The sequence below is a fragment of the Aethalodelphis obliquidens genome, unplaced genomic scaffold (genome assembly GCF_003676395.1).
Source record: "Aethalodelphis obliquidens isolate GAN/ISIS:26980383/991018 unplaced genomic scaffold, ASM367639v1 scaffold85, whole genome shotgun sequence".
Lineage (NCBI taxonomy): Eukaryota > Metazoa > Chordata > Mammalia > Artiodactyla > Delphinidae > Aethalodelphis > Aethalodelphis obliquidens.
Genome location: NW_020838029.1, coordinates 3,262,340 through 3,278,899, shown reverse-complemented (window position 1 = coordinate 3,278,899; position 16,560 = coordinate 3,262,340). Strand labels below are relative to the sequence as shown.

Genomic DNA, 16,560 nt, shown 5'->3' with positions numbered 1-16,560 from the left:
GTCCTGCCCCTAGGTTCTTCAGAACCTTTTTTTTTTTTAGATTCCATATATATGTGTTAGCATACGGTATTTGTTTTTCTCCTTCAGACTTGCTTCACTCTGTATGACAGACTCTAGGTCTATCTACCTCACTATAAATAACTCAATTTCATTTCTTTTTATGGCTGAGTAATATTCCATTGTATATATGTGCCACATCTTCTTTATCTATTCGTCTGTTGATGGACACTTAGGTTGCTTCCATGTCCTGGCTATTGTAAATAGAGCTGCAATGAACATTGTGGTACATGACTCTTTTTGAATTATGGTTTTCTCAGGGTATATGCCCAGTAGTGGGATTGCTAGGTCGTATGGTAGTTCTATTTTTAGTTTTTTAAGGAACCTGGTTGGTTGGTTTTTAAAAGGATCAGAATTGAAGAGCAGGCATGGATGTAGGGATATAAAGCCAATCTGTGGGAGGCAGAATGAATGACGGTACATCACCAGTTTCATTTTATACACAGTGAAGTCACAGGCCATACCAAGGCATTATCCGAGTTTTGAAATAAATGTCCCTCCCTCACAAATAATAAACAAAACAATAACACTACAACCAGACTACATTCCTCCAAGGGGTCCAAAGCACTAAGAGCATAGGAGACAGCACTCTAGATAAAATAAAGTCCAGCTTGGTTTTAAAAAATATCCATCCGGCTTCAGGAAAAGAAGCCTTAAAATTTTATTTACACAGGTGCTGGTTCAGGTTTCTATTGAATCTGGCCCCAACATACTTTTAAGACACGCCACTGGCTGGATGAGGGAAACCAATCGCTGAAGAATGTGGAAGATAATTTATCACCTCTCTTAGCTTTTCTCCTGGCCTGTGGCTATGGATCTGAATTTACCAGGGAGGTCAGACAAATCTTGTTGCAGGCAAAGATACACAGAGAGCTCTGACACTTTCGAGTCCAAAGCCCAAAACTCAAGAGAGGCGATGAACACATGCTTGCTGGGCTTTCTGGGGAATGTTACTCATAGTGCCCTGAGAGGCCAAGAGGAAAGAGGAAGAGATTGACCTTTGCTATGTTCTTATACAAATGCTATTGGCCCTTTGGATCACCAATTAAGTAACACTGAAGATAAGTGGTTGTTTGAGGACCTTACACCAAACCCAACCCAAAGCCTTCTTTACCAGAGAACTACGATAAATACTATTTGCCATCTCTCCTTTCTGCTACCCAGGGGACACCATAAGTGTATGTGTGCCAATAAACAAGGCTTCACTCCAGTAGAAGGAACCAAAACTTATTGGGCACTGGAGCTGTGTTACATATCATTTAGTTCTTACAATAACCTTATGATCTATTGCTATCTTCACAGAGGCACAAAGAAGTTAAGTGACTTGCTCAAAGCTGCATATCTATTAAGTCTTGGAGTTAAGGATTGGGTTGTCTATTTTCCAAGGCTGATGCATATAAAGTGAACCACTGGCCAATAGAAACATCTGGAATATCTATAACATTTTAGAGATTTATTGTTAAAGATTTAGGTTTTTATAGATTTATTGCTAAAATATTCAAGATCATTTAGTTCAACACTTTTATTATTTAGATGGAGATTTGAAGTGAAAAGAAGGAATGAGACATGCCTAAGGCCACATAGTAAGTCAATGGCAGAACCAGAGCTCCATTTGGTGCTCTTGCACTGCATCTTATTCCACTACCTAGATAGCAGTGTGCTTCCAAAAAGTCCAGAGAGTAGAGTAGGACAGTGATGTACAGCTCAGCATCGGGGTGGGGGGTGAAGGCATAAAAGGCTAACTGAAGGCTGGTCAAGGGACCTGCTGCATCTGATGAGGTTCCTCTCAACCACTTCTGGACTCCAAAATGTTCCTAAAACAAGCATCCAACTTTCACGCAGCCCTGTCTTTGGCCAGTCTGTTCCTGAAGTCCTGTCTTCCTGAAGTTCACTTCCTACCTTTTGTACTTGGCAAACTATTACGCATCCCTTCAGACCTAAATCAACCCTTAACTCCTCTGTGAAGATTTCTTAAACATTCCAGGTAAAATAACTCATTCTCTTATTCTGTCTGCTCAGTGGATTGTGTACTTACTTCTAGTACAGCACTTATCTTACTCTATTATGTTGGAAACTCTGTGTCATATTCACTCCACAGCCACTAACAAGTTATATGACTTTGGGCAAGTCACTTTAACTCTTCTGTGCCTCAGTTCCCTCATTTGCAAATAGGGCTAATGATAATACCTACATCATAGGGTTATTGTGAGGATGGAATGAGAAAATGTCTACAAAGCAACTAATACATACTGAGTGTTCAATGACTAGTTTTTGTTGTTATCTCTTATCCCAGTGCCTGGTATAGGTCTAGTGTACACAATAAGTAAGCATTGACTGTTTGTTGAATAAATGGATGTTATCTGGGGAAAGTGCCAGTCATCAAATAGCAATTTTAGATATCCCTGCAGTCAAGATAAAGGTTTATTATGCTGCCTTACATAATTCTTGGAGATTCCAAGGCAACAATCTCTGAGGCTCTGCTGATCAGCTGTGAGGCTGGAGAACCCCTCAGACAAGAAACAAGAAATGGCTGGGAGACCCTCATTTCTGCCTTTTATATGTTCTATGAACCTGGAAAAGTCACTTCCTCTCTCTGGGCCTCAGTTTCCTCATCTATAAAATGGCTTGGTCAAATTTTTAGATTTCTGAGTTCTCTTCCTTCAAATTTTAACAGGTTAGCATTTAAAGATCCTGTGATTCCAAGTACTGCAAATCTTTTAAGTCTTTTCATTAAATAACTCATGGCTGAGTCAACTGCCCAGAAAGTGAAAGAACTTGTGAACATGGGACTATAGAAATGTGGTTATCTAACTTAGGGACCTGTAAGAGGCCCACAGTCTCCAGGTTCCATATCCAAGTACCAGAGTGAAATCATGGTCCGTCTACACTATGAGGTGAACCAGGAGAGGAAGGACAATTAAAAATTTAAAACCCTGATAAGGGCTTCCCTGGTGGCACAGTGGTTGAGAGTCCCCCTGCCGATGCAGGGGACATGGGTTCGTGCCCCGGTCCGGGAAGATCCCACATGCCGTGGAGCGGCTGGGCCCGTGAGCCATGGCCGTTGAGCCTGCGCGTCCGGAGCCTGTGCTCCACAACGGGAGAGGCCACAACAGTGAGAGGCCCACATACCGCAAAAAATAAATAAATAAATAGATAAAACCCTGATAAAAGAGAAGAAGATTTTGCCTCAATTTTTAGCTCTGTCCTGAAAGACAATATTTTCTGGTTTACGACATCAAAGAGGAGGGGAATGGAGTTCTCCTGCTCCTGGCCCCATGGAAAACATTCTGTGGCACACTTATCTGAGAAGGCTCAAAGCAAAGAGTCAAGGAACCATGATTCTACCATTTGTATCCATACAACCTGTCTCTGAGTTCTTCCCTTAGCTTGGTAGTGAGGAGTAAAATTCTCATGTGCATAGGTGTTAAATCATGCTTCCTGTTCTGTGGTTGTGTGATGAGAGTGAATTAAGAGCTACCAAGCCTGGTTTCATCAGAATCAGAACTTTCCCTCTGAAGAATAGAAGTTGGCAGAAGGACTATTACTCACATGTCCCTGGCCCTACCTAATGAAGAGTTTTAAGTATTTGGAGCTGTTTTAAGTATTTGGAGCTTTTTTAGGAAGAAAGCTCCCTGTGATATTGGTGCTACTCATTGGCTCCTTGGTTTCTCCCCACAGTACTTAAGTCTTTCGTAAATTCTTTAATTTCTGACTCTATTGTTCCTCTTCACTGTTGTCTTTCTTGTTTGCCTAGGCATTGCACTTTCTTTCTGCTTTAGGTTAGTATGTTTATATATTTGAGGGGTAGCTGTGCTGTAAGAGAGTGACTGCTAGCATTGGACCCAGAAGGCCTGGGTTTACATCCAGATAGTCCACTTACTACCTGTTGATTAACTGAGAAAACCTCAGTTTGCTTACATGGAAATTAAGGAGGATGACATCTTCCTCTGTTCTAGGTGGTTGGGAAGTTCAATGGAAATCGGATATGATAGCTCTTCATCCACTGAAGAAATTTAAAAGTGTCCAGGGCTATGATCACTAAGTTCCTTCAGGTAGGCTCTGTATCTTGAGTATGTGAGCCTAGTATCTCATATGTAGTAAGGACCCAGCAAATGTATACTGACTGAATGCATGAGTAGATTACCACCAGCCCTGTTCTTATGAAGTACTCAGTAAAATATTGGCACGAGTCTAGCCAGAAGCTGTGGTGATTTCAGTGGGATGTATCAGGAGTCACAACATGGGCTGGAAGCAAATGGACTGAGAATTCTAATCCCTTTGCTCCCTTTATAAAGAATCATTCACCTCCAAGTCCCAGTTTCCTTTTTTGGATAGGAGGAAGTTTCCTTTTCTGTGCTCTCTTCTGACAGGTAAAAAGATTACCTGCCTCCTTGGAATGCTGAGGGCAGTTACCTAGCCATGAAGAGAAGGAGCGTGAACACCTGAAAAATAGGTTCCAGAAGTATGCACACATGACTATTATAACTGAAGAGATTGTTTTTTGAAATAACAGCTTCTCCCAGAATTCAGTTATTATGAGGGACGGTGTGTTTCTTGCCATGGGACTAGACTAGAGATCAGAGAAGTAAGAAATAACTCCTACCTGTGAAGAAAAAGTGGGTCTAACACCCTTGCAAGAGCAACCAACTGCTAAAATCTACCACCCAGAGTTTCACAATTATCAAGAGATTCTGTGAGGGATTAAAAAAGCTTCTGGCTGCAGTATATGGATGGGCTTTAAAAATATAACACACTGGGGAATAATAAGGCAAGGTGGAGTGAGACAATGGACTCAGAAGATCTTACAAGTGACACAGAAATTTCATGTTAATCATTGTTTCATAAGATGCACATACTATAAATAAGCAGTCACAGGGCACTATAGACGAGCAATGGCAAATTCTTGACATGGCTCCCAAATTGGGCTCTAATGAGAGACTTGGGTGGGCATCAACTGGAATGAGTTACAGAGCTAAATTACTTATTCTGCAAGCCTGTTGTCTAGTCTTGTGATGAGGAGGACCAGAATTAAGCCAGCAAATGTGTAAAGACAAAGAATCATGGGGAGATATATGGTAGATTCATAACTCAGCTGGCCACCTGGGCCTTACTTTCTATGAGACAGAGTTTTTCCATAACGCTTAGTACCAGAGAGTCCCCAAAGCCCTTCCTCTATACCATCTGGGGTATATGTGGTGTCCATCAAAACTCATTCATATATATTTTATAGTTATCCATATGGTTATGGTACAAAAGTCTAAAAAGAAAATGTGTAGAATATTTTCAACTTCTCCTCTGGGTATTGCAAGGGTGAGTGATCTACAAGATCATCAGAAAAAAAGTATCCTCTTGTAGCATTCCTAGATTTGTTTATTTTTCTCCTGTTTAGTGAAAAATGCTCAAGACCTAGATGCCACCAGACCAGGTATTCTAGGCAAGCAAGGGGAACAAACTTTGACTGGCCAACTCAGAAGAATGTTTAAAATTAGATAATCTAGAGAGTTGCTAAGATACCAGGAGACCAGAAAGAGCAAAATTTACTATGCAGATTTGTAAGCACAGGAGCAAGAGTCAACAAACTACAATTCACAAGCCAAATCCAATGTGCTGCTTGTCTTTGTGTGGCTCAAGAACTGAGAATGATTTTTACATTTTAAATGGTTGGAAAAAATAAAAAAAATAGTATTTAAAAGCATGTGAAAATTAAATGAAATATAAATTTCAGTGCCCATAAAGTTTTACTGTAGTACAGTCATACCCATTAGTTTTGTCTAGGTTTGCTTTCATGCTACAAAGGCAGAGTTGAATAGTACAGTCAGAGACCATATAGGCCACAAAGTCTAAAATATTTACTATCTGGCCCTTTATAGAAAAAAGTTTGCTGGCCCCTAATCTAAAGTCTGGCTATGATATTTAAGAAAACCAGAGACAGAGAAAAGATAATAGGAGCTTTGTGAAAAAATCTCTAGGACTCGTACAATCAGGATCAGTCAACTTCTTGGCCAAAGATACCTGATTAAGGCTCTGTTGAAGTTGCAAGTAGATCCTCCTAGCAGAGTTAACTTGCCCCTGGGAAATGTTCCTCTGAAAGTCAGGGAGTGAAGGGGACACTGATATGCACCAAAAACTCTCTGCAAGACTCCAAACAAGAAGTAACATTCAATTCCACATGAGTTGAGGTGGGAAAGAGTAGATTTAAAGGACAGAAAGAGTTCAATGAGGGTTCACTTACATTTCTTTCCTCACAAAAACCTGGGGCTAGAGAAAGAATCAAAGCCATACTTATATAAAATTTGCCAAGGATACTAAATTGGGACATATTGTAAACATCAGTGAGGATGGTGTAATTCTTTGAGTTCAGAATGTAAACTACAGTTTCAATTTTATGATGTGTACCAAACAGTGCTTCATGTGTAGAAAACAAATGGATGTACAATCTCCAATGTTTTACTAGAAAATGTCTGAAAAATAGTAAATTCTTGAGCACATAATGCACATGATGAATTAATTAACCCTCTTTGAAACATGATGAGGTAGAGATGAGGATTCATATCCTGATTTTCCAGATGAGAAAGTGGAAAAGAAAGGAAGTTATCCAGCCATGGTCATAATGCCGGGAGAAGAGGGAATCTCAGTCCTGACTTTTAACCCAGCCCATCCACAGTGCACTCTCTCAGCTGGCTCTATTCCCCTCTGAAGATTGATTTTTTTAAGAGAATGGGAGCTAGGATTCACCATCTTCTAGGAAGGCAACACCAAACATGCATACAGGTATAAATGCATGTGTGTTTGCTGAAATAACAATGATGATGTTTGGAACTTGCAGAATTGTCACAAAAAGTCTAAGCTGAAAAGGCATTTTAAAAGTATCTAGTTTAACTCCCTTATTTTACAGACAGGGAAAACTGAGGTCCAAAGGGGGAAAAATTCTTATCCAATGTCACACAACTAAACCCCCTCTGAGCCCCTACCCTGCTCATGGATATCACCTTCCTTTGACTTCCTGGTCTTTTTGATAGCATCTAACATGCCTTCCCCTTTTACCTCCCCACTCATCTCACCCACCCACCACTAACTGATTCTCTACATGCCTGTTTCAAACCCACAGACCATCCACTCAAATGCGCTTACACACACACACATACACAAACACATTATTTCACTAAGTTTCCATCAAGCAGATTTTAGTGGTTTTTACCCCCTTGACCTATTACCATTATTTTTTAATCTCAAAATATTCAGATCCTTCCCTGACTAGCCTCACCATCACCCCGAACTCCCAGCATTACTGACAACGAGAAAATGTGGGGCTCTCTTCTCTTCTTCCTCCTCAACAGGAAAACCTGGCTAGATTACAATCGACTCTGTGCTGAGCCTTGCACCAATGACAGCATTAAAGCTTCATGGTTTATGAACTACCAAAGCTAGAAATGGATTTCTGTCTGACATGCCAGGCTTTTAAGTCTTGTACCTGTGCCCAGTCCAGAGATTTCTGAAACCATGAATAAAGTGGTAATCAACACTCTGAATACTCCATCTGAGCTTACTGACAACGACAGACAAATGAGGAAGAAAAGATTTGTGCTCCCACTCCCTCCAAGACAGGTGGAATTCCAAGTTTCAACAAGGAAGATTCACAATCACCTTCAGAAAGGCCATTTGGGCAATAAAGACGCATTGTAAAAAAAAAAAAATCAATAAATGTTCTCTGTAGGTAATAAGACAGCCCCTTGCCTTCAAATAGAGATAATAATGGCAGTAAACTCCAGCTACCAAGCTTTACAGATGGGAGGTGAAAGAACACACCAATAATTGTTTTTTGCTTTGTTTCATGTTTTTTCTTAAACCACATTCTCCTGTCCCTCAAAGGGCTCAGGACTGGAACCTGTGGTTCACATTCCAAAGGAACCAATGGGCTCCATAGTTTTGCAATGAATCCACTGGAGATTTTAATATTTCAAGCAGTTAAGAGCATTTGGCTCCGTGAGTTCATAGAGTCTCATTTTCTCAAATAAAATATCACCAAGTTTCCCTAACAAGTGATTCTAGGGACTGAAGAATTTTGAGACCTTGCTGGATTTCCAAGTGCTCAGTAATATGAGTGATTACCCCTCCCCCCAGCTTCCTTGTTCTCAAATAGTCCAAGATCCACATAATAGCAGAGCTCCTCCCAGGCAGCCCTGCCAGCTGCCCTTCTGCCTGCCTCCCTCCTTCAGCCCTAACTTCCTCAGAAAGCTCCCATGTGGAATAGTTATGACAGAAAAATCTTCCCTTTCACAATATGGTTGATCATTCCCACTGTTTTCGAAAAGCAACAATATCACGACCCAGATTTGTAAAACCCAAAGGCAGCATCAAATACAATCTAATCTATCTGACTATTGAATTTGCTTTTTGCTTGCTTTCTTGAACTCTTTTCCCATATAATATGGCTGCTATTACTGTGGTGCCTGGGCTTACTGACACATTAGCTCTAGATGGGTGCTATGATTCATTCTCTGCTCTATAGATAGGGCCTACCTGATGACAGGGTATGGGGAAGAGACAGGTTCTCACTGGAGAAGGTGGGGTGATCTGAAGTGTTTGGAGCTACTCCTCATTTCCTTTTCTGACAGCCATTCTTTTGTGAGTACTCTTAAGAAAGGAAGACACTGCTCTCTGTCTCTTTCCAAACTGCCTACGCCTAGGCACTGGTGCCCTGGACTTCATACTGTCCAGTGTAAGCAGTAGTAATGCGCCACTCAAGGCTATGGGTGGAACATGCAGCATATTTTCATTAATACTAAATGCTAGCTGTCTCCTTGTTGCCTGGGGGACTGGAAGAAAACAAAATAGCTTTCCATTTTATAGGTATTCCTGCCATCTGGCTAAAATGGTGAAAAGGTAATCATCATTCCAATTGGCTATCAATAGGGAGGCCAGTTAAAGGGCACACACTTTCTACCTTTTCTCTAGATGCCAAGAACTCTATGGTGCTTCTGCTGTCCTCTGGTGGGTGTCATCATATTCCTGCTGAAAGGTATGGCCTATATACCTGCCACTTTCAAGACTGTCCTCAGGGATTGTAGCCTTTATATAAGGAAAAGCTGTCTGTTTTGATTCTGAATTGGAACTCAAAACTTCTAGGCCAGTGAGAAGGAAGAAAAAGGTCTTGGCAGGATGTACTTCCTTTGTGGAAAATGGAGGCAGAAGTAAATAGTGGTGTTTAGCAACTGGGTCTGCTCCCAGAGCAGAGTATCTCTGTCTAGAAACTGTTCATCAGTGTCCCTTTGAGAAGAAAGCCCTTAGTACAGGATGTGGAATGAAGTGGATGGGTAGGAGGCTTAAGCCCAGGGATATTGGGAAGGAAGGAGGCACTAGTATATATAGGAGGTATGGAAGTGTGAGTTCCTCCTGTAAGATGCAGCCTGAGCACCTCTGGGGGCTAAGCAGACATTAATTGTTTTAAGTTAAATAATATTAAGGAGCCAGGGTTTGAGCCCACTTAGCCAAATATAAGATGCAACTTAGCTTATGGTTCTGGACCAATGGACAGGGACTGAGGACAACTCTCTGGAGAGAATAAAAATGTTTCATCACTTTGGGTCCTTATCTACCTAGGAGCTATTAATGCAAAGAGGCCCCAAGGATGCAGCAGCAGGAGGGAGCAGGTGCATAGACTGATGGTCTGCTGAACAGTGAGAACACTTCCTTTCTGGGGCCGAGGCCAGAAAGCCTTCACGAAGGAACAGTTTCGTATTCACCACAGAGAACAGGCTGGGGATTCGGTTGGGGTTTCTCCACTTCTAACCTCTCTAATAAGGACAATTTTTTCCCTCACTAGGCAGGAGAATGGAACACAAGCAAGGAGGAAATTAAATCTTTTCAAATCATTAATTTTTCTTTCATTCCTAGGACCCACCAAGCTCCAAGCACCAGCTGGGACCACCTTCATTGCCTACATTGCCTATACTGCCAAGGCTGCCAAAGCCAGGGGACCGGCAAGTATGAAAACTGACTTTTTTTTAAGGCTCTTAGGTTCTTTGAACCAGCCCTGCCAGTTACCTTGTCTCAGAGATGATAAAATCCTGGGTCCTGATAGACTGGTGTCTCTTTTTAGAAGATAAAGCAGAAAGGGAAACAGAAGTTAGTGTCCAAGACCCTTTACCTTCAGCGGCTCTTTTAAAGAAGACTTTGCAGCTTCCACAAGTGAGAGCTCCATAGTGACAGCCAGAAGCTTCATCCCCACAAATTAGGCAGGTCTTCTGGGGTGGAAAGTAATAGTCGATGGGCAGAACATGGTCCTTGGTAGTCTCCAAACTGAAAAGACCCAAGAGGAACAATGCAACACATGTCAGTACTTGACAGAAACAGGAGGGTAGAAGTCTGAAGTCTTCAGCAGTAAAGTGCACATGTAAAATATTATTTATTGCTTAACTGAGTCAGGGCGAAGCTGAATTTTCCTTGGACTTCTCCTAGGGATTATGTATGTAGGGTTTCCTGTCATGTGGACAGAGCCCTTTTGAATCCTGTGAAAGGATGTGAGAAGTTCTCTGGAATCAGCCAATCTCATGGGCTATGTCTACATGAGGGAAGGATGAAGGCAGAAACCTGAGGTTAAGGTCTTTAACTTAAGTTGGTGGTCAGGAAACAATTTCAGAGTAACTAAAGGGTATGTACTCAGCCCTAAGACCTTACCTTATCCAAAGGGAGACCTATGGAAAAACCAGACTAAGCATCAAAGCACTTTGATGTGCTTTGCTCTAGTTCTCTGAGCCTCACTCTCATCTGTAAGTAGGAATAATTATCACCCATCTTACCGAGCTACTTGTGTGAGTGGAGGTATGAATTAAACAAAAGTATAAAAAGCGCTTGAAATGAATACAGAAGTGAGGGATCATGATTAGTATTATCATACCAGTCTTCTTTGGTCTTTTTTCCATTCCCTCACTTTCTTTAGGAGTCTATCTAAATCACATGTAAATCCCCCACCCACATTCTGTAACATAAAGTAGCAGAATCCCTATGCCAGATTTTATTGTGAAATGATGCACAATGATGCTGGAAACCTTTCAGGCAACCATCTCAACACTTAGCCATTAGAATACTCAGGTTCCTTGGGCTAGGATGGAGCTTCACATGTCACCTAGTTTAACTGCCTATCTCCAAGAGGATCTGTGTCTGTGTCCTTCCAAGTGGACTGAAGGAGAGGGCCAGAAAGCCAATCCTAAAACCTTAATGGAAAGGTAGCTCTTAGTCTCCCATGGTAATTAATTCAAGTTTAAACAAATGGAACATGGTTCGTACTACCCAAAGGTCAATTTTTACCTCTTCTATGTCCTATGTCTAATCATTAAACAAAATGTAATTAACTTCTTGGGTAAATCTGCCACAGATAGGTGACAACTGCATATTCTCTCATCCACAGGAATGCAGCCACCATTTTTATGAATACTTCTTTCTTACTAAGCAAAGAAAGGAAGGAAAATAAGCCTGTTCACTGTGTTGGGTGATTTCAACTCCTCAAAACAATTCTGTGAGACATTTTTTTCTCATTATTATATCAGATGAAGAAAGTCAGACTCAGAGAAGAAAAGCTCAAAACTATTTGACCTAAGCCCAGGACTCTCTAACTCCAAATCTAACACAATTTCCATTATCCTATTGTCTTCTCAGTACTCACCTTCACTTTCTACCCATGACTCTTTGGTTATACTTAGCACAGTCATCAGAATCCCAAAAGAGAATGAAAGGTTATCCTCCTCTCAATGCTCAGTGAGCATCCCTGGCAGGGCAAGAGCAAAGAAGGCTTTCACTCAGGCTACACTTGACAAGCACTTTATCTCTAAGACACAAATATTAGCTTTTATTCACATCCCAAGTACAACAGAAAGCACTCAGAAAGTTCTGCTCATATGCAAACCCAGCAGCTGATTATGGCGGCCTATCTCTTCTCCCCATAATCCTTCCCTTTCCTACCTTAACTGGAAAGCCAGCAGGAGTCTGTCCACCAGACCAAGACTAGGAGGGCCACAGGTTCCACAGGAAAAGAGCTCACTTTCCATAAACAAATGGGAGAAAAGCTAAGAATGTCATTCCTTTGGCTAAAAATGTCATTTCCTTGGGTAAAAATTGTGCCCCCATCCTCATTCATGAAACAAAGAGAAGACGCAGAGGCTTTTTGCTATTGTTTCTTTGTTTGTTTTAAAGTGTCTTAATCTTCTTCTTACATTTTATGACTTCTGTAACTAATACAGTTAAAATCTAAAGGACATGTATTAAGGCACTTTATGTGCCAAGCTATTTCATATATATCATCTCATTTAATCTTTATAACAACCCTGCCAGGTAGTTCTGTGTCATCCCTATATTGTAGGAGAGGAAGCTGATGCTCAGGAAAATTAAGTAAACTTGTTCAAGATCACTCCTATAGTAAGTGGAAATGCCAGGTTACCATCTAAGGTAAGTCTGACTACAAAGTGTGGATTTGTTACCAATGGCTAACCATATTATGAGACTGAAGGTCTAGATTAGATAAGTTGATTCAACTCAACTCCTAGCACCTGGCCCTATGGACCAGGTACAGGGATAAGTGCTGGGGATATAGTGATGATCAAGATATTATCCTTGCCTCTAAGCAACTTGCTATTTAGTAGAGAAGAAAGACAGGAAGCAAAGAACTGTAAAATAACATAGTAGATGATATAATAAAGTAGAGTGCATATTGCTACAAATGAGAAAGTACCTCAAAGACAGAAATGCATTTTGAAAGGTATAAAGGTATATATGTGTATATATGAATGAAATGATGATGGTAATGACAGTAATTATTATTATATGATTGAAGAGTAAATATTAGATAAACAAAATGAGAACCTGCATAAAGTAAATAAGTGGTCTTTTTGGAAAGATCCTTTAAAAATAGAAATTTTCATCCATACTAAAATTTAAAATACAACACAAATTATTTAAAAGAATCTAATTAATCAAATTTATAATCAATACTTAAAGACTGAAGAAAGTCATCATTTTATTTATTAGATATGAATTTAATAAAATACACCTCACACAAAAATAGCTATAAAGGAGGTGGAAGAGTAGGAGAAATAATGAAGGCAACTTTAGAATTTGAATTTTTCCTAATTACAACCCACTTTGGCTAGAGGCCTGAGATATTTCCTGACCTTACCAGGCCAGTCTCTGCCTACCTCCTCCCTCCTCTCTCTGGCAAAATGATTTGGACAGGATTCCCACTGACCCTGGCCTAGTGTGAACAAAGGGCACATTGCAGTGACTCATGGACTGATTGATCTTCTAGCACTGGAAATGAGAATTACAACTGCAGTCCCTCTCCCAGGTTTGTATTCTAGAGAAACTTGTGCACATTTGTACCAGGAAGCATATGCAGAAATGGACATACCAGCTTTGTTTATAGAAGCAGAAATGATAAACATCCACTGAGAGGAGAAAGGATAAATAAATTATATCATACTCATTCAATAAAGTACAATTCAGCAATGACAAGGAACAGAATATATCTAAAAATAGGCGAATCTCACAAGCTAACGTTGCATAAAAGACAATTCATAATAGCATACATACAATATGATTCCATTACATAGAGTTTGAAAAGAAGCAAAAGTAAACAATATGTAATTTGGGAATATATATATGAAAAGACATAAAAATGCCAGGGAGTGATAAACCCCAAATATAGGACAGTGGTTATCCCTGAGAGGAGGCTGTGGGGTAATGATATAAGGAAGGAAGATACAAACTGATTTATGCATTAATTTAAAAATATTTATTAAGCACCTGCTACACATCTGGCACCATTCTAGGTCCTGGGGTTAGTTAAACTAGTGAACAAATAATAGTGTTAATGTTCTCATTCCTTAATCAGGGCTCATGAGTGTTTGTTTTATTATTATGCTGTATAAGTAACTTGCATGTTACATGTATTTTGTATGGCTATAACAGGACACAATAAAAAAAATTAAAAGAAAAACCTCAGGAGTTTCTAACATCTCCCTACATAAAATTCTAACTGCAATCACGGCAGAGGCTTGCTCTGAGAATAAGTAAGTGCAGAATTTGAATGCAACATTGTGTTTTTTACCACCTCCCCTGTGTTATGTGCTCACTTATTATCCCAGTGCTGGGCATTCAGTTTTATGAAGTCTGAAGCAAAAGCCCTGCCACATAGCATGGAAGTTTTCCAAACAAGAACATGACTTGCTATTCTCCAATGGTTTCACAATTAATTAAATGAAAGTGGTTTACTAGAAGCTATAGGCTTACAAACGCCAGCTCAACCATGAGTAAGTTGGGTTCAGAAACCCTTGGCACCCAGCTGTAATCTCAGTCTCTCTCTCTCTCTCTCCCCTGATCTCTCTCTGTCTCCCTCTCTTTCTCTGTCTTTCTTTCTCTGTTTCTCTGTCTCTCATACTTGAGGATACTTTAGATCCCTTAAGGGGTCTGGCTAATTTAAGCAAGTCCCTCAGTAATTGTGGAACCAGGATGAAATGTAAAAGTCACAGACCAGTTTTCCCTGTTTGGGAGAGAATGTAAACTCAGCAGGGCTTTTGAGCCAGCCAGACCTGGGTTAATATCTTGCCTCCACCACTGAACCTTGGGCCCAGTAATTAGGCTCTCTGAGATCAGCTTGCCTCATCTGGAGAGTGGGGATATTTTCTACCCTTGAGAGCTTTTGTGAGAACTACATTGAATAACAAATGTTAAGCCCTTCCCTCTATGCTGCCACATGGTAGCTGCATTATAAGTCTAGAATGTCATTACCTTTTGTCTTACCATAAAAAAGGGAAATGTCTTATAGTCTTAAAATAAAAAAGACCATCCTTCTTGGCTATACAGTATTCTTAGGGAAAGGTAAATATAGGTGGAGAGAGAAGGAAAAAAGGCTAGATGTGTAAAAGTATAACATTTTTGTACATACCTCTGTACTTTTCAAACAAGAAGGGATTTAGGAAACCACCAAACATCTTTACAGAGCATCATATTTTTCCTGATGTTGAGTAATTAAAAAATATTTTTATTAATCACATTGTGGAACATAATGAAGACTTTAAATGAATTTTTAAGATAAAAATCAAAGAGTTCAAAGTTATTTTCTCCTCATAGATCACTTGTGCCTACTTCTTTGGGGGTATAAAGGATATTTCTGTAGAAAAATTGGCAAAGTAATGATATAAGACTTGTAGCTACACTTCCCCTGACAGCCTGAGATTCTAAATTTGATAACTGTCTGTCCAAGAAGACAATCATGTTTTCTTTTAAAAGTATTACCCGAGCTTATGTCATATCTCTCCAATTCTCTTTAATGATGCCCTTTGTTGAAGTGGGAAGGTATACAGGTACAACATCTGGTTTTCATGGTCATATCTGCCACTTTCTAACAGAATGACCTTGAACAAGTCATTTTGCTTAAATTTCTTCACATGCAAAGTGCATAAAGAAATATAGAACTCATAAGACTGCTATGAAGATTCAGTGAGATGCTGGAGGTAAAGCAGCTCACACCATTGCTGAGAAGTAAGTTGGGATTTTGAGAGAGATGACTTTGAATCCATGGAAAGTATTACCATCTTAACAATACTAAATCTTCTCACATCAGGACTCAACTCCACACACCAGCTAGTCAGCACCAGCCCCAGACTCTTGGGGTCACAGAGGCAGCTGCACGAGGGCCCAGCCCTCCACATCCACAGACCAGCACCAGCCCTGGGACCCAACAGGATCTGAAGCCAGCTATACCAGGGCCAAGCCCTGCCCACCAGGGGGCTGGCATCAGCCCCAGGAACCCTTGAGCCACACAGCCAGCTGAGTCAAGACACAGCCCCACCCACCATCAAGCCACTGCACAAGGGAGGGCCTGGCAGCCAGCCAGGCTGGGAACCAACACCACCTACCAGCATTCCTACAGTAGTCAGCCCTGCCACAAAAGAAGGGCACATGCATGCACAAGGGGGCACCTTCAGAGCATATATCTCTGGTGAACAGAGGGCAGTGTGCTGCTGGGCCTCAGAGAACATCCTCTATATAACGTCACTTCTCCAAGACTGTGAAATGTAACTGATCTGCCTAATAAGTAGAAATAAAAACAGAAAATAGGCAAAATGAGGAGACAGAGGACTATATTCCAAACAAAGGAACAGGACAATACCTCAGAAAATGAAGTAAATGAAATGGAGATATGCAATATATCCAATAAAGAGTTCAAGTTAATGATCATAAGGGTGCTCAATGAACTTGGGAGAAGAGTGGATGAACAGAATTTTAACAAGGAGATAGAAAGTATAAGAACCAAACAGAGCTGAAGAATACAATAATTGAAATAAATAATACACTAGAAGGAATCAACCGTAGATAAGGTGATACAGAGGAATGGATCAGCAAACTGGAATACAGAGTAGTGGAAATCACCCAGGCTGAAGAGAAAAAAATAATTTAAATGAGAACAATTTAAGAGACATATGGAACAACATCAAGTGTACTACCATTCAC

General features: G+C 40.4%; 1 protein-coding gene across 3 annotated transcripts in view; it reads right to left on the bottom strand.

Annotated features, from left to right (window-relative positions):
- AR (androgen receptor) overlaps positions 1-16,560 on the bottom strand; it is a 163,814-nt gene that overhangs the window by 63,584 nt on the left and 83,670 nt on the right. For 2 of the 3 annotated variants that reach the window (XM_027093611.1, XM_027093612.1), the window contains exon 2: positions 10,205-10,356. The exons of the other annotated variant lie outside the window; for it this stretch is intronic. In XM_027093611.1, the coding sequence (XP_026949412.1) occupies positions 10,205-10,356 (152 nt within the window). The remainder of the gene's footprint in view (positions 1-10,204; positions 10,357-16,560) is intronic. 3 annotated transcript variants of the gene reach the window in all.